Below are 25,411 nucleotides of genomic sequence, written 5' to 3' on the forward strand. Positions count from 1 at the left end.
AAGAAAAACCACCACAATGAGAAGCCCGCGCACCGCAACGAAGAGTAGCCCCCGCTCTCCACAACTAGAGAAAGCCCGCGGGCAGCAACATAGCCAAAAATTAAATTTAAAAAAAAATGGGTACACAATACAAACATTTCAAAGAAGAAACATGATCAAACATAAAGAGATGTTCAGCATCATTAGAAATTGGGACTGCAAATGAAGACCACAATGATTTACCATTTAAAACCCATTAGACTGGGGGAGCTTCAAGATGGTGGAAGAGTAAGACATGGAGATCACCTTCCTCCCCACAGATACATAAGAAATACGTCTACATGTGGAACAATTCCTACAGAACACCTACTGAACGCTGGGAGAAGACCTCAGACCTCCCAAAAGGCAAGAAACTCCCCACGTACCTGGGTAGGGCAAAAGAAAAAACAGAGACAAAAGAAGAGGGACGGGACCTGCACCAGTGGGAGGGAGCTGTGAAGGAGGAAAGGTTTCCACATACTAGGAAGCCCCTTCGCGGGTGGAGACTGCAGGAAGCAGAGGGGGGAGGCTTCGGAGCCATGGAGGAGAGCGCAGCAACAGGGGTGCGCAGGGCAAAGAGGAGAGATTTCCTCACAGAGGAACGGGGCCAACCAGCACTCACCAGCCGAAGAGGCTTGTCTGCTCACCCGCCGGGGCGGGCGGGGGCTGGGAGCTGAGGCTCAGGCTTTGGAGGTCGGATCCCAGGGAGAGGACTGGGGTTGGCGGTGTGAACACAGCCTGAAGGGGGCTAGTGTGCCACAGCTAGCCGGGAGGGAGTCCGGGGAAAAGTCTGGAGCTGCCGAAGAGGCAAGAGACATTTTCTTGCCTCTTTGTTTCCTGGTGCACGAGGAGAGGGGATTAAGAGCCCCATTTAAAGGAGCTCCAGAGACAGGCGTGAGCCACGGCTGTCAGCGCAGACCCCAGAGACGGGCATGAGACACTAAGGCTGCTGCTGCAGCCACCAAGAAGCCTGTGTGCGAGCACAGGTCACTATCCACACCTCCCCTCCCGGGAGCCTGTGCAGCCCGCCACTGCCAAGGTCCTGAGATCAGGGACAACTTCCCCGGGAGAACACACAGCGCCTCAGATTGTTGTAAATGCTGGCCTCTGCCGCCACAGGCTCGCCCCGCATTCCATACCCCTCCCTCCCCCCGGCCTGAGTGAGCCAGAGCCCCTGAATCAGCTGCTCCTTTAACCCCGTCCTGTCTGAGCAAAAAACAGACGCCCTCAGGCAACCTACACACAGAGGCGGGGCCAAATCTAAAGCTGAACCCCAGGAGCTGTGCGAACAAAGAAGAGGAACGGAAATTTCTCCCAGCAGCTTCAGGAGCAGCGGATTAAATCTCCACAATCAACTTGATGTACCCTGCATCTGTGGAATACCGGAATAGACAACAAATCATCCCAAATTGAGGAGGTGGACTTTGGGAGCACCGATATATATATTTTTTCCCTTTTTCTCTTTTTGTGAGTGTGTATGTATCTGCTTCTGTGTGTGGTTTTGTCTGTATAGCTTTGCTTTTACCATTTGTCCTAGGGTTCTGTCTGTCCGTTTTTTTGGGTTTTTTTAGTATATTTTTTAGCACTTGTTATCATTGGTGGATTTGTTTGGTTTGGTTGCTCTCTTCTTTCTTTCTTTTTTTTCTCCCTTTTATTCTGACCCGTGTGGATGACAGGCTCTTGGTGCTTCAGCCAGGCATCAGGGCTGTGCCTCTGAGGTGGGAGAGCCAAGTTCAGGACACTGATCCACAAGAGATCTCCCAGCTCCACGTAATATCAAACGGCGAAAATCTCCCAGAGATCTCCATCTCAACACCAGCACCCAGCTTCACTCAACAACCAGCAAGCTACAGTGCTGGACACCCTATGCAAAACAGCCAGCAAGACAGGAACACAACCCCATCCATTAGCAGAGAGGCTGCCTAAAATCATCATAAGGCCACAGACACCCCAAAACACACCACCAGACGTGGACCTGCCCACCAGAAAGACAAGATCCAGCCTCATCCACCAGAACACAGGCACTAGTCCCCTCCACCAGGAAACCTACAAAACCCACTGAAACAACCTTAGCCACTGGGGACAGACACCAAAAACAACGGGAACTACGAACCTGCAGCCTGCAAAAAGAAGACCCCAAACATTGTAACTTAAGCAAAATGAGAAGACAGAGAAACACACAGCAGATGAAGGAGCAAGGAAAAAACCCACCAGACCTAACAAATGAATAGGAAATGGGCAGTCTACCTGAAAAAGAATTCAGAGTAATGATAGTAAAGATGATCCAAAATCTTGGTATAACAGAATGGAGAAAATACAAGAAATGTTTAACAAGGACCTAGAAAAACTAAACAGCAAACAAACAATGATGAACAACACAATAAATGAAATTTAAAATTCTCTAGAAGGAATCAATAGCAGAATAACTGAGGCAGAAGAACAGATAAATGACCTGGAAGATAAAATAGTGGAAATAACTACTGCAGAGCAGAATAAAGAAAAAAGAATGAAAAGAATTGAGGACAGTTTCAGAGACCTCTAGGAAAACATTATGTGCACCAACATTCGAATTATAGGGGTCCCAGAAGAAGAAGAGAAAAAGAAAGGGACTGAGAAAATATTTGAAAGGATTATAGTTGAAAACTTTCCTAATACGGGAAAGCAAATAGTCAAGTCCAGGAAGCGCAGAGTCCCATACAGGATAAATCCAAGGAGAAACACACCAAGACATATATTAATCAAACTATCAAAAATTAAATACAAAGAAAATATATTAAAAGCAGCAGGGGAAAAACAACAAGTAACACACAAGGGAATCCCCATAAGGTTAACAGCTGATCTTTCAGCAGAAACTCTGCAAGCCAGAAGGGAGTGGCGGGACATATTTAAAGTGATGAAGGAGAAAAACCTACAACCAAGATTACTCTACCCAGCAAGGATCTCATTCAGATTTGACGGAGAAACTAAAACGTTTACTGACAAGTAAAAGCTAAGAGAAGTCAGCACAACAAAACCAGCTTTACAACAAATGCTAAAGGAACTTCTCTAGGCAGGAAACACAAGAGAAGGAAAAGACCTACAATAACAAACCCAAAACAATTGAGAAAATGGTAATAGGAACATACATATTGATAATTACCTTAAATGTAAATGGATTAAAGGCTCCAACCAAAAGACACAGACTGGCTGAATGGATACAAAAACAAGACCGTATATATGCTGTCTACAAGAGACCCACCTCGGACCTAGGGACATATACAGACTGAAAGTGAGTGGATGGAAAAAGATATTCTATGCAAATGGAAATCAAAAGAAAGCTGGAGTAGCAATTCTCATATCAGACAAAATAGACTTTAAAACAAAGACTATTACAAGAGGCAAAGAAGGACACTACATAATGATCAAGGGATCGATCCAAGAAGAAGATATAACAACTGTAAATATTTATGCACCCAACATAGAAGCACCTCAATACATAAGGCAGATGCTAACAGCCATAAAAGGGGAAATCGACAGTAACACATTCATAGTAGGGGACTTTAACACCCCATTTTCACCAATGGACAGATCATCCAAAATGAAAATAAATAAGGAAACACAAGCTTTAAATGATACATTAAACAAGATGGATTTAATTGATATTAATAGGACATTCCATCCAAAAACAACAGAATACACATTCTTCTCAAGTGCTCATGGAACATTCTCCAGGATAGATCATATCTTGGGTCACAAATCAAGCCTTGGTAAATTTAAGAAAATTGAAATTGTATCAAGTATCTTCCGACCACAATGCTATGAGACTAGATATCAATTACAGGAAAAAAATCTGTAAAAAATACAAACTCATGGAGGCTAAACAATACACTACTTAATAACCAAGAGATCACTCAGGAAATGAAAGAGAAAATCAAAAAATACCTAGAAACAAATGACAATGAACACACGACGACCCAAAACCTATGGGATGCAGCAAAAGCAGTTCTAAGAGGGAAGTTTATAGCCGTACAATCCTACCTTAAGAAACAAGAAACATCTCAAATAAACAACCTAAACTTACACCTAAAGCAATCAGAGAAAGAAGAACAAAAAACCCCCAAAGTTAGCAGAAGGAAAGAAATCATAAAGATCAGCAGAAATAAATGAAAAAGAAATGAAGGAAACAATAGCAAAGATCAATAAAACTAAAAGCTGGTTCTTTGAGAAGATAAACAAAATTTATAAACCATTAGCCAGACTCATCAAGAAAAAAAGGGAGAAGACTCAAATCAATAGAATTAGAAATGAAAAAGGAGAAGTAACAACTGACACTGCAGAAATACAAAGGATGATGAGAAATTACTACAAGCAACTCTATGCCAATAAAATGGACAACCTGGAGGAAATGGACAAATTCTTAGAAATGCACAACCTTCCGAGACTGAATCAGGAAGAAATAGAAAGTATGAACAGACCAATCACAAGCACTGAATTGAAACTGTGATTAAACATCTTCCAACAAACAAAAGCCCAGGACCAGATGGCTTCACAGACAAATTCTATCAAACAGTTAGAGAAGAGCTAACACCTATCCTTCTCAAACTCTTCCAAAATATAGCGGAGGGAGGAACATTCCCAAACTCATTCTACAAGTCCACCATCACCCTGATAGCAAAACCAGACAAAGATGTCACAAAGAAAGAAAACTACAGGCCAATATCACTGATGAACATAGATGCAAAAATCCTCAATAAAATACTAGCAAACAGAATCCAGCAGCACATTAAAAGGCTCATACACCATGATCAAGTGGGGTTTATCCCAGCAATGCAAGGATTCTTCAATATAAACAAATGAATCAGTGTGATACACCATTTAAGAAACTGAAGGAGAAAAACCATATGATCATCTCAATAGATGCAGAGAAAGCTTTTGACAAAATTCAACACCCATTTATGACAAAAACCCTCCAGAAAATAGGCATAGAGGGAACTTTCCTCAGCATAATACAGGCCATATATGACAAACCCACAGCCAACATCATGCTCAATGGTGAAAAACTGAAACCATTTCTACTAAGATCAGGAACAAGACAAGGTTGCCCACTCTTACCACTATTATTCAACATAGTTTGGGAAGTTTTAGCCACAGCAATCAGAGAAGAAAAAGAAATAAAAGGAATCCAAATTGGAAAAGAAGAAGTAAAGCTGTCACTGTTTGCAGATGACATGGTACTATACATAGAGAATCCTAAAGATGCTACCAGAAAACTACTAGAGCTAATCAATGAATCTGGTGAAGCAGCATGATACAAAATTAATGCACAGAAATCTCTTGCATTCCTATACACTAATGATGAAAAATCTGAAAGTGAAATTAAGAAAACACTCCCATTTACCAATGAAACAAAAAGAATAAAATATCTAGGAATAAACCTACCTAAGGAGACAAAAGAGCTATATGCAGAAAATTATAAGACACTTATGAAAGAAATTAAAGATGATAAAAATAGATGGAGAGGGCTTTCGTGGTGGCGCAGTGGTTAAGAATCCGCCTGCCGATGCAGGGGACACGGGTTCGTGTCCCGGTCCGGGAAGATCCCACATGTCGCGGAGCGGTTGGGCCCGTGAGCCATGGCCACTGAGCCTGCACGTCCGGAGCCTGTGCTCCGCAACGGGAGAGGCCACAACAGTGAGAGGCCTGCGTACCGCAAAAAAAAAAAAAAAAAAAAAGATGGAGAGATATACTATGTTCTTGGATTGGAAGAATCAACACTGTGAAAATGACTACACTACCCAAAGTAATCTACAGATTCAATGCAATTCCCAGCAAACTACCACTGGCATTTTTCACAGAACTAGAACAAAAAATTTCACAATTTGTGTGGAAACACTAAAGACCCTGAATAGCCAAAGTAATCTTGAGAAAGAAAAACGGAGCTGGAGGAATCAGGCTCCCTGACTTCAGACTATACTACAAAGCTACACTAATCAAGACAGTATGCTACTGGCACAGAAACAAATACAGATCAATGGAACAGGATAGAAAGCTCAGAGATAAACGCACGCACATATGGTCACCTTATCTTTGATAAAGGAGGCAAGAATATACAGCGGAGTAAAGTCAGCCTCTTCAATAAGTGGTGCTGGGAAAACTGGACAGCTTCGTGTAAAAGAATGAAATTAGAACACTCCCTAACACCATACACAAAAATAAACTCAAAATGGATTAGAGACCTAAATGTAAGTCTAGATACTATCAAACTCTTAAAGGAAAACACAGGCAGAACACTCTATGACATAAATCACAGCAAGATCCTTTTTGACCCACCTCGTAGAGAAATAAAAATAAAAACAAAAATAAACAAATGGGACGTAATGAAAGTTAAAAGGTTTTGCACAGCAGAAGAAACCATAAACAAGAAGAAAAGACAACCCTGAGAATAGGAGAAAATATTTGCAAATGAAGCAACTTACAAATGATTAATCTCCAAAATTTACAAGCAGCTCATGCAGCTCAATATCAAAAAAGCAAACAACCCAATCCAAAAGTGGGCAGATGACCTAAATAGACATTTCTCCAAAGAAGATATACAGATTGCCAACAAACACATAAAAAAATGGTCAACATCATAAATCATTAGAGAAAAGCGAATCAAAACTACCATGAGATATCATCTCACACCGGTCAGAATGGCCATCCTCAAAAAATCTAGAAACAATAAATGCTGGAGAGAGTGTGGAGAAAAAGGAACCCTCTTGCACTGCTGGTGGGAATGTAAATTGATACAGCCACTATGGAGAACAGTATGGAGGTTCCGTAAAAAACTAAAAATGGAACTACCATACGACCCAGCAATCCCACTACTGGGCATATACCCTGAGAAAACCATAATTCAAAAAGAGTCATGTACCACAATGTTCACTGCAGCTCTATTTACAATAGCCAGGACATGGAAGCAACCTAAGTGTTCATCAACAGATGAATGGATAAAGAAGATGTGACACATATATACAATGGACCTTACTCAGCCATAAAAAGAAATGAAATTGAGTTATTTGTAGTGAGATGGATGGACCCAGTGTCTGTCATACAGAGTGAAGTAAGTCAGAAAGAGAAAAACAAATACCGTATGCTAACACATATATATGGAATCTAAAAAAAAAGAAAAGAAAAAAATGGTCATGAAGAACCTAGGGGCAAGACGGGAGTAAAGACACAGACCTACTAGAGAATGGACTTGAGGATACGGGAGGGGGAAGGGTAAGCTGGGACAAAGTGAGAGAGTGGCATGGACATATATACACTACCAAACGTAAAACTGATAGCTAGTGGGAAGCAGCCGCATAGCACAGGGAGATCAGCTCGGTGCTTTGTGACCACCTAGAGGGGTGGGATAGGGGGGTCCAAGGGAGGGAGACGCAAGAGGGAAGAGATATGGGGACATATGTATAACTGGTTCACTTTGTTATAAAGCAGAAACTAACACACCATTGTAAAGCAATTATACTCCAATAGAGATGTTTGTTTGTTTTTGCGGTATGCGGGCCTCTCACTGTTGTGGCCTCTCACTGTTGCGGCCTCTCCCGTTGCAGAGCACAGGCTCCAGACGCGCAGGCTCAGTGGCCATGGCTCACGGGCCCAGCCGCTCCACAGCACGTGGGATCTTCCTGGACCTGGGCACGAACCCGTGTCCCCTGCATCGGCAGGCGGACTCTCAACCACTGCGCCACCAGGGAAGACCTCCAATAAAGATGTTTAAAAAAATAAAGTAAAAATAAAACCCATTAGATTTGCAAAAATTAAGAATCGACAAAATCAGTGTCAAAGAATGCATCAACGAGAACCCTTATATTCTGCTAGTGGTATAAATTAGTAAAATCACTTCGGAAAACAATATAACATTATTTTGTAAAATTGAGCATACCCTGCAACCCAGCAATTTTACTCCCACATGTACTCTAGAGAATCTCTTACACCTTTGCTCTGTAAGACATGACAAGATTGTTCCTAGAAGCAAGGGTTATATCAGTAAAGAGCTGGAAACAACCCAAATGTCCATCTACCCAAAAATGGATATATTATGGTATATTTCCACAAAAGAATTCTGTACATCAGTGAAAATGCATATACCACAGCTATAAGCAACTTAAGTAAATAAAAGCAAAATAAAGTAAAACAAGCTAAAAAGCAAATTCTAGAAGCATTCTCAGAGTATGATATCATTGTTTTTTAAAAGCTCAAAACATGATACATATGATAAAATTATTTTTAAAAAGCAGAGAGCAGGGCTTCCCTAGTGGTGCAGTGGTTGAGAGTCTGCCTGCCGATGCAGGGGACACGGGTTCATGCCCCGGTCCAGGAAGATCCCACATGCTGTGGAGCAGCTGGGACTGGGAGCCATGGCCGCTGAGCCTGCGCGTCCGGAGCCTGTGCTCCGCAACGGGAGAGGCCACAACAGTGAGAGGCCCGCGTACCGCAAAAAAAAAAAAAACAAACAACAAAAAAACACAGAGAGCAAAAATCTGTGTCAGTGGTTACGAAGAGTGAGGATGACAAATGGTTGAGATAAGGAGGAGCATCTATGTGGATGGCAGTTAGTGATAATGGTAGAGTTCTTGGATTGTGTATAGGGGTGGTGGGATCATGACTGCACCTTAATATTAATATCCTTTATAACTTTACTTCATAATTCAAGTAAGCATGTGTGTATGTGTACACACATATACACATATATTTTTCCATTCTGTGGTAGGTATGAAATACATTAAATAAGTTTAAAAGGGTGAAAGTAAGACTAAATTATGCTAGTTGATACTGATTGCAACGGGAACCAAATCCCCAGTCCAATACTTACTGGTCAAGGGTCTTATAATAAATGTCCAGATCCTTGTTCACAAGCTCTGTTGTTCTCATAACAATCATCATTTCCCTATACTTTTCCTCGGCATCCCGAAATTGAGGGTCTCGAAGTTCTTTCTTAAAACGAATAATTTCTTCCTCATAACCTTCCTGTCGCCCTATTGCCGAACCGAGATTTCTTTTTATATTTTCTATTTTTTCTTCCAACTTCTGATGTTCACTAGGAGGGAAAACGACAAATGAGGACCATTTTTAGATTTTAGCAGCCTAAAGTGGAAAAGACAGATTTCTCCAGATAGATAAATATCATTTATCATTCTCCTTAGCAATCAGCATATGAAAAGTCTCTCCTTGCTTTTTCTTTAAGGTTTCAGTACTAAGGAAAACTTTCTTCTTTCCAAATCTCTGAAGCATCCAGGTTTTTAAACAGCTGATTTCTGTGTGCTCAATAAAGTACTCTCATAACATGTGAACACTGGAAAAGTTCCTGACGTTTACACACTAACCTAAGAAAAGTACTCTTGGTGATTAATATTACAAATTCACAAACTTCTCATTGTCAAATAAGAATGCTCAGTTACCAACTCTGAGAAGTTACTGAGCAACAGGTATCATCAGTTCGTTCACAGTATGTCAGACAAAAGAAAATTTTATCTCAAAAATTTATGCAGTAGTATTACTAAAAGTTTGTATTTCTCTATTAAAACAAAATTTCTCTTGCATAAGTATAAAAAACCATCAATAAAGAGAGGGGATATATGTATACGTATAGCTGATTCACTTTGCTGTACAGTAGAAACTAACACAACATTGTAAAGCAACTATACTCCAATAAAAATTTTAAAAAAAGAAAAGAAAAACATGAAGAGGAGTTCCAAAAAACAAAGCATCAATACTGACAAAAAAGTAAAATACTTGGGCTTCCCTGGTGGCACAGTGGTTGAGAGTCCGCCTGCTGATGCAGGGGACATGGGTTCGTGCCCCGGTCTGGGAGGATCCCACGTGCCACGGAGTGGCTAGGCCCGTGAGCCATGGCCACTGAGTCTGCGCATCCAGAGCCTGTGCTCTGCAACGCAAGAGGCCACAACAGTGAGAGGCCCGCGTACCACAAAAAAAAAAAAAAAAAAGTAAAATACTTAAACTTTTCTGATAACTTGGTAGATAATACAGATTTTAACGTATGCTTTAAAAATCTTCATTTATTTAACAATTACTTATTAGGCATCCTCTTATTTGCCAGGCACTTCTCTCAAGATTATGAACATCCTTATAGAACTGGCCTGATTATCTGTTTTGTTGACATTTCTGTTGTGTCCTGGTTGAAGAAAGGTTTGAAAAAGAGAAGTTATGCTTAGTAGTCTGAATGAATGTAAAAAGCACTGTTATGTACTAATTACAGAAGGAATTATAAAAATATCTGTTTTTGATCTTTAGTAGCAAAGAATAAACTGTTTCATTTAAAACTTGTTCTATAAGCTTCACTTTTTTTTTTTCATCTTGGCACCAAGAACACCAACATTACAGTGTTAAAGAGCTGAGGCTTGGAAGCTAGGATATCTGGTCACATTCCTGGCTTTCATTCTAATTTCCTATGATCTTTTTTTCTGGGTCTCAGTGTCCTAATGCATAAAAAACAAACAGGCTGAAAGACGAAGAGCTCTTCTAGTTGTTAAGTCTGATCTCCTTGATATATGAAAGTTATTTAAAATAGCTAAACCAAGAGAACTTACAATAACATAGGAGTAACTATTTGTTAGGTTTTAATAACTAAATTAAATTTCAATTTATTATATCCTTTAGAAAAACTTAAGCATTCTTTGATTCAGATTTCTTTGTGAAATCACAAGAAAAATGAAAAATCTACAAGGAATGGCTGAATGAATGAATATATCCAACCAGCTGAGGCGGTTCCAAAAAATCTATTTGGCTAGTACAACCTTTTACACCAGTCTAGTGCCTTAGCATCAACCAGGTTCTTACAGAATTCCTAAGGCAACTGTGAGGCAGAGATAGCAAGAATCAAATCTTTTCTGCTGTAGCAGGAAGACAGCAACTACAGTAAGTACCAATAAAACCAGATAAAAGAAGAATTCTATTAATCGCAAAAATGATGCTCTGGTTTGCTCATAATTACACCTGGGACCATGTAGAATGGATCATCAATATCAAATTGCTTTGGCAATAACTCCATTAAGAGTTAAGCATTAAGCTCTGACCCAGGCAGGGTCCAGAGGACATATTTATGCCATAATCTTGTGAAGCAGGCTCGCAAAAGTCTGGGAACTTGGTATTTTTAATACTGGCCATCACTGCATAGTCATAGTGTGACTATAAATTCTATATTACTACTTCAGCTTGTAAAGCCATGAAATACATTTGTAAAAAAAGTGCCCATCTTCCTTTAAGTCTGAAAGGACACTTTGGCTACAGGCTTACATTCTTTGTCAAAAACATGTATTGAATATTTTTCACATTTCAATAATAAAGACCTTTATTTAAACTAAAGATTATTTTTTAAAACACACTTTTTCATTTGTAAAACCTGCATTTGACCCATTTCCTTCAAATGTTGTTTTCTTTCTTCTTCAACTTCTTTTAGTTCTTCATTCCTTTTTCTTAAAGTAAGGTTATCCTGTAGCCACCTTTCTTGTATCTAAATGTAAATATTAAATTCGTTAATAAAAATAATCAAGTTACCAACATGTGATTCATAGCAGGCAACTGGTGACAGGTAGTGCTAATTCTGCCTTAGAATCATGTGTATCTCAGCAGAGGGAGAAGAAGCCAGTGTAAAGGAATCTCCAGGCCTGGAGGAATCTGGATGGCCCATATACACACAAAACAGACATTAAAATGATGAGATAAAATGATATAACTGGATTTTTAATATTTTATACCTATGCCCCATTGGATCATCTTGCATAAGAACCTCACAATGGAGCCTAGTGATCTAAAAGATAAAAAGAGAGCAAGACTACTACCAAAGTCTCCCCAACTTTTTTTTCCCTAGTTGTATTTGTCTACTAACGTGTGCCAAGACCATTATATACTGTTAAGTATGTCAGATAAGATTTTTACCTTCAAGCTGACAATCATACAAGGCAGTAAGAAGTTTCACAAAAACAGTAAGTCTATATACTTGATGACACTTTCCCGGCCACTGAATTGCACTGAAAAATTTAAATTTAGCTGTTCTTGTTGAGTAGTTTTGTCCTTAAAAAGCAACCACTAAATCATTTGGCAGCGGCAGCAGCACCAACACAATTATTTCAGTACTTTTCCTGGTGATTAAAACGGACTATGTTGTCAAGAGACAAACAGGAAACAATTTATAAGTTGACTCTTTGGAACTTAGAAAAAAAATTTTCCTGCAGAAAATGGTGGTTTGGCCCATAGAAGCCTGAACAGAAAAAATTCATCCTAAGTTTGGAGTCAGGCCTTCTCAAAGACCCTTCTACAGCAACCCTTGTAGTTGAGATAAACTCAGTGATGTGGGAAGTAGAAGGCAGGGGCAGATCTTTGGTAACACTTCGTTGCCAACAATACTGACACAGGAGTCACCAGGGAAAAAGGATTTGGGAGGTGGGAGAGAAGAAGGGAAGCCAAGGACTTCTCTCATATGCTTAATGTTCGCATCCAACCCTGCCCATCTATGAATCACTATTTTGAGGTTTTTTTTGTTTTTTTAACTGTCATTAAGGTTCCTTTCAGTTTTCCTGGAACTAATAATATAAATATATACGTATCTATTAAAGGAATCGTTATAAGCAGTTAGAGATGACTAAAATGATATGGTTGTAAACGTCCTTTTGTTGCCAAGGCAACCTAATGTGCCACCGCAGCTGCTATGACGCTCCAAGATTCTCCCATGGGGAACTATGCTTATACATTTTCCTTATTAGGAACAAAAGAATGTGGCACTGCTCGCTTTCATCTAATATTATATAACAATGGAATTTGCTTTTATGAATACCTGAAAGGACTATTTAAAGGGCTATCACATTTTTAGGTGAGACTGATTTTTTCATGAAATAATGTTCCTGGTCTGTTATCCTGCATGGTCACCAGAAAGCTAGGGACTTCCTTCTTTTAGGTCAGCTTCTAATTGCTCTTTCATTCTGAAAGACAGTATATAGCACAGTAGTTAAAGAGCATAGGCTTTGAAGTCAGATATACCTAAGCTCAAATCTCAGCATTACAACTTTCAAATAGGATGACTTTGGACAAGTTAGTTTAAATTCTCTGAGCCTTCTAAAGATTAAAATAGTTAGTGTATGTAAAAAGTACTAAGTACAGTGCCTGGCTCAATAACTGCTAGTGAAATACCTTTTGGGTCAAATCTGTCCTTACACTTTAAGCAGTAAAAATTCCAGTTAGTCTTCAAAATAGAAAATAGGAGAGAAAGAAGAGATAAAGTATCAGAGAAAACCAGATGTAGGTATACTACACCAAAACTGTTTTCCTATTATACTAGCAATTTGACAATGTAGGGTCAAGTTCTACCTCTGTTACTCACTACTTTTGTGACCTTGGGCAATTTAGGTCAACTCCAGTTCCCTTCATCTGAAAAATGAGGGAGGAAGATTATTAAACTTCCAAATTTTAAAATTCTGTGGAGTAAATTTAATAGGGCTTAAGTGCGTAAATAAGCTGTTAGGCTCCTCAACTCTTAAGATAGTAACCTGAATCACTCAGCTCAGAGAGCAGTTAATGCATGCAGCTGGCCACTTACAGAAACCATAAAAGTTAGCTGCTTTCTAGTTACCTGTGATAGAGTAATATGCTGAATAAACCCCATTCCAAAATCCACCAAAAGTCTGGTTGGAGAAAATGCCATTTATAGAGAATTTCCTGAAAGCCATGCGGTGCTCTGACTCAGTGATTGATAGTTAAGGGGATACATCAGAACCTCTGAGGAACTTTAACAAAATATACATGCATATGTGTATGCCCATGCCCCAGAGGTTCCCATTTATTGGTCTGGAATGGAGAAAGAGATGTGTATTTTCAATAACCCAGGTGATTTTTTTTTTTTAAGTTTGAGATGTAATTCATATACCATAAAATTCACCAATTTAAAGTGTACAATTCAGTGGTTTCAGTATATTCACAAGGTTCTCATTCCAGTACATTTTATCACCCCAAATAGAAACTCCATACCCATTAGCAGTCACTCTCTATTCCCTTTTCTTTCCTTCCCCCCAACGCCCACCAACACTCCTCTGCTTTCTGTCTCTATGGATTTGCCTATTCTGTACATTTCATATAAATGGAATCATACAATATGGTCTTTTGTGATTGACTTCATTTAGCATAATGTTTTCAAGGTTTGTCCATGTTGCAGCATCTATCAATATTTCATTCCTTTTAATGGCTGAGTAATATTCCATGATGGTTAATTTTATGTGTCAACTTGACACCACAGGGTGCCAAGGCATTTGGTCAAACATTATTCTGAGTGTCTTTGACAGTGTTTCTGGATGAGATTAACATTTACATTGGTAGACTGAATAAGTAAAGCAGACTGCCCTTCCTAATGTGGGTGGGCCTTATCCAGTCAACTAAAGACGTGAACAGAACAAAAAAGCCTGAATAAGGGGTAACTCATCCTGCCTGACTGTATGAGGTGGGACAGTGGTTTTTTCCTGCCTTCATATTTAAACTGAAACCTCAGCTCTTCTTGGATCTAGAGCCTATTAGCTCTCCCAGTTCTCAGGCTTCAGACTCAAACTGGAACTACACCACCAAGCTCTCCTGAGCCTCCAGCTTGCCAACCACATATCTTGGGACATCTCAGCCTCCACAATCACTTGAGTTAATTCCTTATAATAAATTTCTTTATCTATATCTATATCTTTATCTATATTTATTGATCTCTTACTGGCTTTACTTCTCTGGAGATCCCTGACAAATACATATGAATACACCAAATTTTATTCATCTGTTCATCAGCTGATAACCATTTGGGCTGTTTTCCATATTTTGACTGTCATTAATAATGCTGCTATAAACATTCTTGTACAAGTTTTAATGTAAACATATATTTTACGTTTTCTTGGTTATTATACACTTAGGAGTGGGAAAAACCCAGGTGATCTTGATGGGTGCCTATAGCTAACTTTTGCTCTCCAAACACTCTAACATTTATTTTAGGCTCCAATCACACCACCTTCTACAGTCATCAAGGGATGATAAAGGTGCTGAAACACACTGCAAAAACAAACAAACAAAAACAACCATGAAGTTTGTTGAAGACCTGCTTTTTATTAATCTATATAGTGTCTTCCTTTCCATGAATGCCTATGGAGACATTTTTCTCTGGTCTCAGTCCAGAGAACTGGTTTGTTTTTAGCTTTGAGACAATGTGAAACTTAATTAATTATGACTTTCTCTCTTCATGTGACTACTAAAATCTTTAGCAAGCATATCAGATTTCATGGCCTACGTTTTATATACTTACTACTCTCCTGGTTTCATTGCCTTCTTCTTGTCCTTATTTCCACACTGTCTCATTTTCTCATCAATTTAAAATGTTATTTAGCATTGCTCTATGTATATAGCTTAGTAAACGATTTCTAGAACACGGTAGGTTATAAAAGTAAACTAATATAGTCAGATCCACTAAATTTAGACCTTCAACTTGAAAAGGGTCACAGACTGGTGTACCTTAATTATCTCTCTATATTTGTATGGACATTACTGATTTATAGATTGTGATTTTAAGTAGAAAACCCACAAGCTAGTGATAACTAAGTATTTTGTTATATATGCTTCATAAATTTATACAGCATTTACTAGATGGCAGAGATTTGATTTACCTTTGACTGATATTCATATATTTGACAATCCTGGCACTATGGCCAGAGATTCTGCAGAAAACGGGTATGGCTAATCTTCAAAGAGATTTTAACCATTGTTTATAACCAAGTGATTAAAGCTTTCAAATAGCAAATTTTATTCAAAACAGCAGGAACAGAGAAGCGGTGTAGTTTTTAAAGGCATTAACTATCATGCTTATATAAGGCATGCTGAAAATTATTTTCTTAATGTGATTTTAATTATACTGTGGAAATTAATTTCCTTAATCAAGAAAGTAAATGATAAAGGAATCAACTGAAAAACAACTTAGTATATACATATTTTACTTACAGACAACTTTTAAGAATGATACCTAGAAATGAGATTGAGAATTGGCAGAAGGGGAAGGAGACTTTAATTTTATGCTTTTATGTTTAAACTTTTACCAAGTAAGTCTTTTACTGAAAATAAAAATTAAAAAAGGAAAGAAGAAAAGACAATGTTATTAGAATTGCTTTTCTCAGGGAACCCTCCTACAATGTTGGTGGGAATGTAAGTTGGTATAGCCACTGTGGAAAACAGTATGGAGGCTCCTCAGAAAACTAAAAACAGAACTACCATATGATCCAGCAACCTCACTCCTGGGCATATATCTAGACAAAATTATAATTCAAAAAGATACGTGCACCCCTACATTCATATCAGCACTATTCACAATAGCCAAGACATGGAAACAACCTAAATGTCCATCAACAGATGAATAAAGATGTGTTACATATATACAAGGGAACTCAGCCATAAAAAAAACAAAATAATGCCATTTGCAGCAACATGGATGCAACTAGAGATTATCATACTATGTAAGTCAGAAAGATAAATAACCATAGGATATCAGTAATATGTGGAATCTAAAATGTGACACAAATGAACCTATCTATGAAACAGAATCAGGGACATAGAGAAGAGACTATGGTGGCCAAGGGGGAGGAGGGTGGGAGAGGGTTGGACTGGGAGTTTGGGATTAGCATACACAAAAACTGGTATATATAGAATGGATAAACAACAAGGTCCTACTGTATAGCACACGGAAATATAATCAATATCCTGTGATAAACCATAATGGAAAAGAATATGAAAAAGAATATATATATGTAACTGAGTCACTTTGCTGTACAGCAGTAACTGACAACACTGTAATTCAACTATACTTTAATAAAAAATAAATTAAAAAAAAGAATACAATCAGGTAAAAATGTTATAACGAGAAGAATCACAACAGCTTGAGTTATACCAAATGCACTTTTTATTATTTCATTTTACAAATGAAAATATGTCTCTTTTTATACTGCCAAAGGAAAATTTTGTGTCTCAGTAACATAAAAAAGAAACATACTTTTTATATAAACATATACACATAAAAAAAAAAAAGAATTGCTTTTCTCTACTGTTTGCATTTCTACTCAATGCAAGTATTGAAAATAAACGTAAAAAGTAAAAAAGAAAGATAAGAATGTTACTGGTATAAATGCCACCATAAATCATTAGCAAAAAAAGGACCTACCTTCTGTGTATCAATATCTTGTCTCATGATTCCCATTTCCTTATTAATCTTTTCTTTGTGTTTCTCACATTCACTTAGTTGAGCTATTACTTTATTAAGTTCAGTTTCTTTTTGCTACAAAAATGAAAATTTCTTAAGCACAAGAAATAAAAATATAAACAATCATTTTAAATTATATTCAATTAAGTAGTTTTAAATTACCTTCTTATAGTCATCTTTTCCATCTTGAATATAATTCTCAATGTCTTTCACATAACCATGAATATTTTTAACCTTCTCTTTGATATCATTTATCTGTGGAAAAATATTTATTAAAAATATACTAGTTCAGACTAGGGCATTTAAGAAGATTTATTTCCAAGGAATATCTTTTATTAAGATAACAAAAACTTAATAGGAGAGTACAGTGAAATACTGGCTTGGAAGTTAGAAGCCCTGAGTTCCAGTTTCCATCACCAGCAGATTTTATCTGAAATCAAATTTTATGATCTCCCTTTATTACTATAGGATTAGATTAAAAGGTCTCAATTCTCAACTTCTATTTTAGATCAAGAAGCAAAATAATTTACATTTAATCATTCTAAAAACATTTTGAATGTTAAGATTATGTCACAAATATGAAAATACTATTTCATCATGTTTTTAATTTCATGTGAAATACTAGTGTCCAACATGGCGCTCTGAATAATAATTTTAACATATATTTTTGATAACTAAATATATACATGAAATCTTACTTTATCCTGTGCTATTTTGTTGCTTGTATTTTTTTTGTTGATTAATTCTTCTTTCTCCTGCTGGAACTTTTCCAATGTTGTTTCCAAAGGGTTTACCTGCTCTTTAGCATCCTAAGGATATAAAAAATATAAGGTCTTATATAAAATTCCATTATCTTATTTCAGGTGTCACACTTCATAATAAAATCACTTTCTATGTACCAGGCTTTACAAGTCAATTCATTTGCTCCTTCCAACAACCCTATGAGGAAGGTACCATTATTTTCCTGCTATATTTCAGATGAGCACAGAGATGATTTATCCAGGGTCCCAAAAGCCAGTAAATGAAGGAGCCAGGATTCAAATCTCATCCAGCTCCAGAGTCTTTCTCTCATCCAGCTCCAGAGTCTTTCTTTTAACCACTACGCTATATTGCGTCAGCCACTGACTTGATTCTTAATCTACACCATGTACTCCCAATTATATGAGCATGTGGCTTCAGGTATAAATTTTCCTGAGTTTGTAGGGGCCCATGTCAGCTCTGTGTGACTGAAAAATAGGAAAGCTCTTTCAGTCCAGATCTTTCTTTTACAGATAGAAATATGATCATAAAAGAACTTTTTTTTCAATTATTCTTCCATTTTCTGTTACAACTGATGAATCATAATACACAGAGCACTAAGTACGATTCCAAACACAAAACCATGTGATCAAGTTTGTAAACCAAAAATTGAGTTAACAAGCCATACCTTGCCTTCAGCACAGACACAGCCAAATTATAAAGTTTATCTGCTTTTAGCTGCATGGGTAGTGGGATTTCTCATGACTTCTGCTTTTTAAAGTATTCACTCTCATTCTAAAATGGTATGCTATACACAAAACCATCAGTTTTATTCCAGAATATATCATCTTAGTAAAAAAAAGTTTTTGTATGCATGTACTGCCAATACATTTAAAAAGGCCCAAATTTTAACAAAAGATTAGACAAGTTCATCAGACAAGAGATCATAAATTATTTTGGCCGAAAAACAATCTTAAAAAAAAAATATGGGGCTTCCCTGGTGGCTCAGTGGTAGAGAGTCCGCCTGCTGATGCAGGGGACACGGGTTCGTGCCCCGGTCCGGGAAGATCCCACGTGCCGCGGAGCGGCTGGGCCCGTGAGCCATGGCCGCTGAGTCTGCGCGTCCGGAGCCTGTGCTCCGCAACGTGAGAGGCCACAACAGTGAGAGGCCCGCGTACCGCAAAAAAAAAAAAAAAAGGCTCAACATTCTGCTTGCAGGTTTCTACAGCGAGTGAGTGAGTGAGTGAGTGAGTGAGTGAGTGAGTGAGTGAGTGTGTGTGTGTGTGTGTGTGTGTGTGTGTGTGTGTGTGTGTGTGTAGATATATAGCTTTTTTTAAGGGAATGGAGTATGGTCTAGTCCACTTTTCCATGGTTGTGTAGGAACTACAATGTCCTTTCCTAGCAAAACAAGAAGTGCAAGGTCTGCATTTCCACCAACTCAATGCAAAGCCCCAAGAGCTTCCTGCAAAGTAAAGCCGGCACGGAGGATCCAATCAATGTCTGCAGCAGGAAAAATTAATGGTGCAAGAAAGGAGGGACTTGATGATGGATGGCTGGTAGGTGGTTCAAATTCTAGAAGTGGCCCTGCAGCTTCAGAACAGACATTTTCTCTGGTCTCAGGCCTGTGTGCCCTGACCCAGATCTTTAACCAATATGAAACTGGATGACAAGGACTCAGTTTGCTCAGAAGTCTGATTGAGTGCATCCTCCTTACCTGCTAAAAGTCTGAGTAAAATTTCGACACCAAAGGTGCAATGTAGTTGATTAGAAGTTTCAGCTGAGGCTAGAGTGACAGAACTGCTCTCATTTATTGACTCCTTAGACTTGGGGACACCTTCCTTATCAGTACTAACAGGCCATCACCTAGACCCCTGAAGTTAATATTTTCTACATCTTCTACTCTAGTGTCTGCTGAAGTGTCTGTTAATTCTTCCATCTTCACTGATACAGATATGGCCTGATGAAAGGAGACTTGTTCACTCTGGGTAGCTGTAAGATGCTCATTTTGGGTCCATCCTTCAGAAAGGTCCTTAATAACTGTTTGGCCCTCAGTTACTGTCTTTGATTGACAGAAAACTTCTTCAGATGTGTTTTCTGAAGCTGCTTTACTACTAATGACAAAAAGTTCATGAAGTTCCTTCAAGGCTGCTGTTACAGATGAGCAAGATTCCTCTGCTGACTCTACAGAGGGCTGACAACTGCCACAGAGACTTAAGAGAAGGGGCAATTCCCATATTTCTTACTTGTTCCAGACATTTCAACATTACTTTCTAGAAGGTGTAAATCCTGAGTGGAAATGAAATTTTAAAGGAAGGGTTACATTTTGATGTTTCTACTTCCATCAAGGGATTATCCAAGGTGAGATAAGATGCACCGATGTTCCTGACATTGGTATTCTGACTGCCTGCTGAATTAATAAGCACAGCAACTAGGGACTGTTCAACTATATCTACTTCCGTAAGTGTTTCTGAATTTGAGCAGCCAAAGCATCCTGAAGGTAGAATATTTTTCTCTGTACCCAAAAGGTCCACAGTCTGCTGCAGCCTGTCTCAATCATAAAGGAACTTTTGATCTTAAGCTTAGTTTGCTGAGGCCAAGTAGACATTTTATGGTAATTAAGCATACTAGTACATTGACGTTGGTGTGCCCACACTTATTTTGGAAGGAAAGGGGTTTTCAAATAACAAACTATTTTACTAATCAGAAGTCCACATCATTTGGCCTTATAACATCTCTATAGAATAAGTATACGATAACCACTGTTCAAAACCATGATCCTCAAGCACTTTAAGATCCTGAAATACCTAATGAATCCATAAAGGTAGAAAAAATTATTTAGTATTATTATTTTTTTTTTTTTCTTACCATTGTGGCCCCTCCCGTTGCGGAGCACAAGCTCCGGACGCGCAGGCTCAGCAGCCATGCACGGGCCCAGCCGCTCCGCGGCATGTGCGATCCTCCCAGACCGGGGCACGAACCCGTGTCTCCTGCATCGGCAGGTGGACTCTCAACCACTGCACCACCAGGGAAGCCCCTAGTATTATTTCAATTTAGGAATATTTTGTATTAGGAAGTGGTTTGGTGTGGTGGGAAGTCAAATGTCTTACACATCAGAAGACCTACCAGAAAATTAACCCTGCCTCCTACTAACTGTATGAATTTGGGCAAGTCATGGGATATCTGTAAGTCTCAATTTCTTTTCCTATAAAAAGGAGATTTAGTCACATTTATCAAAATGATACACTGAATACAAAATGAGACACTGAACGGTTCAATGTCAAAGTGCTTTATAAGCAATGAAAAATACAAATGTAAGGTAGTACATTTTATACCATACTCTAAGCCTCTGTTATTTTGTAATCCAAAACTACTTAAGAAACATTTACAGTAATTAGTAACAGATTCTAATCAGATTCTAACCAGATTTAATTGGTTGGGTCTTAGATTTGATAAATCTAGATGAGGGAAGCCAAATGGGTTCCATTCCATGTGTCAACTCAGTGCCTCCTCAGTGTAGTGGGAAGTATTCCGAGACTACATCTGGAATTAAAAAGAAAAAGTGCTATGCCTGAGAGGCAGTGTCTGTCAGGGATATAGGATCTGTAGGTAAGACAAACCTCCTATACAAGTAGGAATCCTTATATGGAGTTAGCCAGCCACCACCAGACCACCTCCAGTAACAGGAAGTTCACTACTTAACCAGGCAGCCAGTTCTTCCTTATTATGGTCAATAAATCTTCTTCCAGAAATTTTTACCTACTAGTAGAAGTTCTATATACCATTTTCACTTGATCCTCACAATAACCATAGTTCTGGCCATTGCCCCAATAAAGAGAATTTCACATATTTGAACTGATTTTTAAAACTAATATGTATGAATGTTTTTACCTTTATTTCTCTGTATAAGGACTGAACTTCAGTGGATAATTCCACAGTCTGCTCCTCCAGTTGCTGACGACGTTGTAAATTAGTGGATATCTGAAGTTTCTCTGATTTAAGTTCATTTGTTGTACTTTTTAGGTGCTGAATTTGTTCCTGCTGGTCCTGTATAAGCTTACGATTCAATTCAATCTTACTGGAAACTGCATGAAAACATATTGATACAGTGATTAATGTAAGGGTATAGAAAATACTATAAGCAGCCTCATTACAGTTTTATAGGTCTCTGTGGCATTCCCAAAGGCTGAGTTTCTGTGGGTCCCACCTACTGCAATAAAAATGCCACAAGAACCTGTCCAGCTCCCAAACCTGCTTGCTGTCCCCTCCTGAATGGGGCAGATATGACTGAGAAAAAGTACAGCTCATTTGTTACTCATCATTCAAAATCTGTTCTGGGGCTTCCCTGGTGGCGCAGTGGTTGAGAGTCCGCCTGCCAATGCAGGGGACACGGGTTCGTGCCCCAGTCCGGGAAGATCCCACATGCCGCAGAGCAACTAGGCCCGTGAGCCATGGCCACTGAGCCTGTGCGTCCTGCAATGGGAGAGGCCACAACAGTGAGAGGCCCGCGTACCACCAAAAAAAAAAAAAAAAAAAAAATCTGTTCTGCAAAGAAAGAAAACAGAGGAGAAGTGATGCCTTTGAGAAAAGAAACTGCATATACCATGGACTGGAAGAAAGGCTGTTCTTTGTCCACATAATAGTTATAAAATTTATGATAAAAAGCATATGTTGGGAATGTTGAAGTCTTTATAAGGAAACAGTCTCTATTACCTGTATCTAATTTGTGTTGCTTTTCTTGTTTTTCCTGGTTTACTTGTTGAACAGTTCTATCCAAATCTAGTCCTTGGAGTTTAGCTGCTTGTTGTGCAATTTTTCTTTCAACATCCTTAAGTTCCATCTTAAGAATAAATCAAAGTTATTTCCTTTAAGAAACTTATGCCATTATCATTATTCAAAATCTTTAAGAATTAACTGCTTTTACTTTTTAAAATCTAATTTGTAACTGCTCTCATATAATTTTAACAAATTTTCAAGGATAAAAATAAAATTAATTTTTATGATGAAATTAATTTAAATGATGTAAACAAAAGGAAGCAGACTAAAAATGAAAAATAAACAAGACTACTTCTTAATTCTCAGAACTTATGGATAATAAAATCTAAACTCAGGAATATAAATAAGCTAAGCAGTTACTCCCTGAGACTACCTGAAATTCAGGATAGGGAACTCTAAACACAATCTGTACCAGAATACTAGTTACTATCTTTAACACTCACATTTCATATTCAAACCACCATGAAACTAGTTTTATTCTGCCTTAAACTGCAGTAAACTTACCTGGAACCTCTCCATAATTGTAACATCTGTCAGACACACTTTAGCACTTTCTTCCTCAGGTATAATTGTACCCAAAAGTGTTTCCTGTTCTTCTATGTCATTCTTTAGGCGCTGTATGTCTCTGTTCACATTCTGCAGTTTGTTTCTTAATTCTGGTATTTCCTTCTCCTTCAAATCAATTATGCTTTGCCTTCACAGAACATACACAATTAAAAATAAGCAATCTAATGTTTTCTCATGATGAGATTGAGGTTATGTATTTTTGGCAAGAATACCACAGAAGTGATGTTGTATCCTTCTTAGGGCAACACAACACATCAGTGGGTACATGATGTCAGTATGTTACTCTTAGTTAAGAAGGTGTCAGCCAGATTTACCCATTGTAAAGTTACTATTTTTCTCTATGTAATCAATAAGTATCATAGGAGAAATACATTGAAGAAAATGTAAATATCCTGTTTCTCCTCAAACCTCTGTCCACTGATTTTATAACTAGTACCTATTGACAGATCTTGATACCAGCAATTTTTACCATATTGTTTGCCAAACTGAAAGATATCTTACAAATTACCTGACCATACTCATCATAAGTGTCAAGACCATGAAAGACCAAGAAAGACTGTCAAAGACAAAGAAGAACTATGGTAGACTATAAGAGCCTAAGGAGAAATAACAAGTATATGCAATGTGGGAATCCTGAGTTGGATCCTGAAATACACAAAGGATATTAAATAGAAAGACTGCTAAAATTCAAATATGGTTTGTAGTTTAATTAATAGAATTATACCAAAGTTAATTTCTTGACTTTGATAACCATATTATGGTTACATAAACTGTGAACATCAGGAGAAGCTGGGTGAAGGGTATATGTGAATTCTCTGTACTATTTTTGTAAATTTTCTGTAAGTCTAAAATTATTTCAAAATAAAAAAGTTTAAAAACTGATGGAAGGACAGAAGGAAGGAAGGAAAGAAAATAGGAAAGAAGGAAACCACTCAGTCAAATGCTACATGGGTTTATGGTACAAAAGCTGTTAAACCCACTTTACTGCTGCTACTCTAGCTAATGAATTACCATCCCTATGGCAGGTACTGGCCCCACACCTATTTTTGTTGATACCTCTGAAACAATAAAACTTGTATGTAATCTTTAAAAAAAAAAGCTATTAAGCTTTTTTCAGAAAAATCCCAAATTCTTAAAATCAAATTAGTATAATAAATTCAATTGGTTTCTAATGGGAGCCTTATAATAAACCAGAAACTCAAGGATTAGCTCTCAGATATTGTTATTACTTAATGATTTTTTTAAAGTCCAAACTATGACCAAGAAATGCCAACCTGAATTGATCTGAGTGACAGAGACCTGTAATTTTTTATACCAGAGGAATGAAAAAATTCCCTGAAGAAATATGAACATATTCAGATTATGAATAATTCATGCCCACATTACTTCCCAGTGTTATAGACCAGAAGTTGGTCTTAAGTTATGTACCCAGTACCTAGAAAGTGACAAAGCTATGATAGCCTAATGACAGTCAAGCATTCACTTGACTGGGACATTTTTGCAGAGAACTATAGGCATCCATTCAATTTTAACCCCATTTTTACATTTTCACACACACACAAAAACCCCTTATTGATGTGGTCCAGGTTTTGGTGCCTTCTTTTCTGATGATTACCTAAGACGCTAAAATAAGTACTCTAAGAAACAGTAAAGATATTTCCTGAGAGAATGGTTACTGAGCTCTAGTAGAGTTTTCTCTTTTGTTTTTTAAATTTTTCAGAAACTCAATTTTGTGACAGCATTTTTTTTCCAAGGGAATTTTATGTAAAAGGAACCAACTAACACAGATACAATACTGAAAAAAACCTGTGGGAAAAATATGGAGTTTTTATTTAAATGAGGTGTTATAAAAAATGAACCCAAGTCAGTACTAAGAAACATGATAAATAGGTACATTTTCAGCTGAAATTTCATTCATGATGGTATGGGACATGCTGGAAGGGACATGCTATCACTTCCGTTGTACTTTATTGGTTACACAGACCAATCCTGGAACATGAGAGAAGACTAATACAAGAGTGTGAATACTAGGAGGCAGGGATCATTGGGGACCATCTTAGAGGCTGGCTACCACAA

The 25,411-nt window shown here is 38.0% G+C and overlaps 1 protein-coding gene and 1 pseudogene across 1 annotated transcript in view; both read right to left on the reverse strand.

Moving 5' to 3' along the window:
- RAD50 (RAD50 double strand break repair protein) overlaps nt 1-25,411 on the reverse strand; it is a 98,593-nt gene that overhangs the window by 22,989 nt on the left and 50,193 nt on the right. Inside the window, exons 14-21 of the mRNA XM_027097992.1 lie at nt 23,273-23,462; nt 22,706-22,832; nt 21,884-22,077; nt 17,956-18,066; nt 17,420-17,512; nt 17,219-17,332; nt 11,385-11,512; nt 8,855-9,079 (exon numbers count right to left, since the gene is read on the reverse strand). Coding sequence (XP_026953793.1) covers nt 8,855-9,079; nt 11,385-11,512; nt 17,219-17,332; nt 17,420-17,512; nt 17,956-18,066; nt 21,884-22,077; nt 22,706-22,832; nt 23,273-23,462 — 1,182 coding nt within the window. The remainder of the gene's footprint in view (nt 1-8,854; nt 9,080-11,384; nt 11,513-17,218; nt 17,333-17,419; nt 17,513-17,955; nt 18,067-21,883; nt 22,078-22,705; nt 22,833-23,272; nt 23,463-25,411) is intronic.
- Nucleotides 19,199-21,815, reverse strand: LOC113613984 (regulatory solute carrier protein family 1 member 1-like; annotated as a pseudogene).

The sequence above is a fragment of the Aethalodelphis obliquidens genome, unplaced genomic scaffold (genome assembly GCF_003676395.1).
Source record: "Aethalodelphis obliquidens isolate GAN/ISIS:26980383/991018 unplaced genomic scaffold, ASM367639v1 scaffold4, whole genome shotgun sequence".
NCBI lineage: Eukaryota > Metazoa > Chordata > Mammalia > Artiodactyla > Delphinidae > Aethalodelphis > Aethalodelphis obliquidens.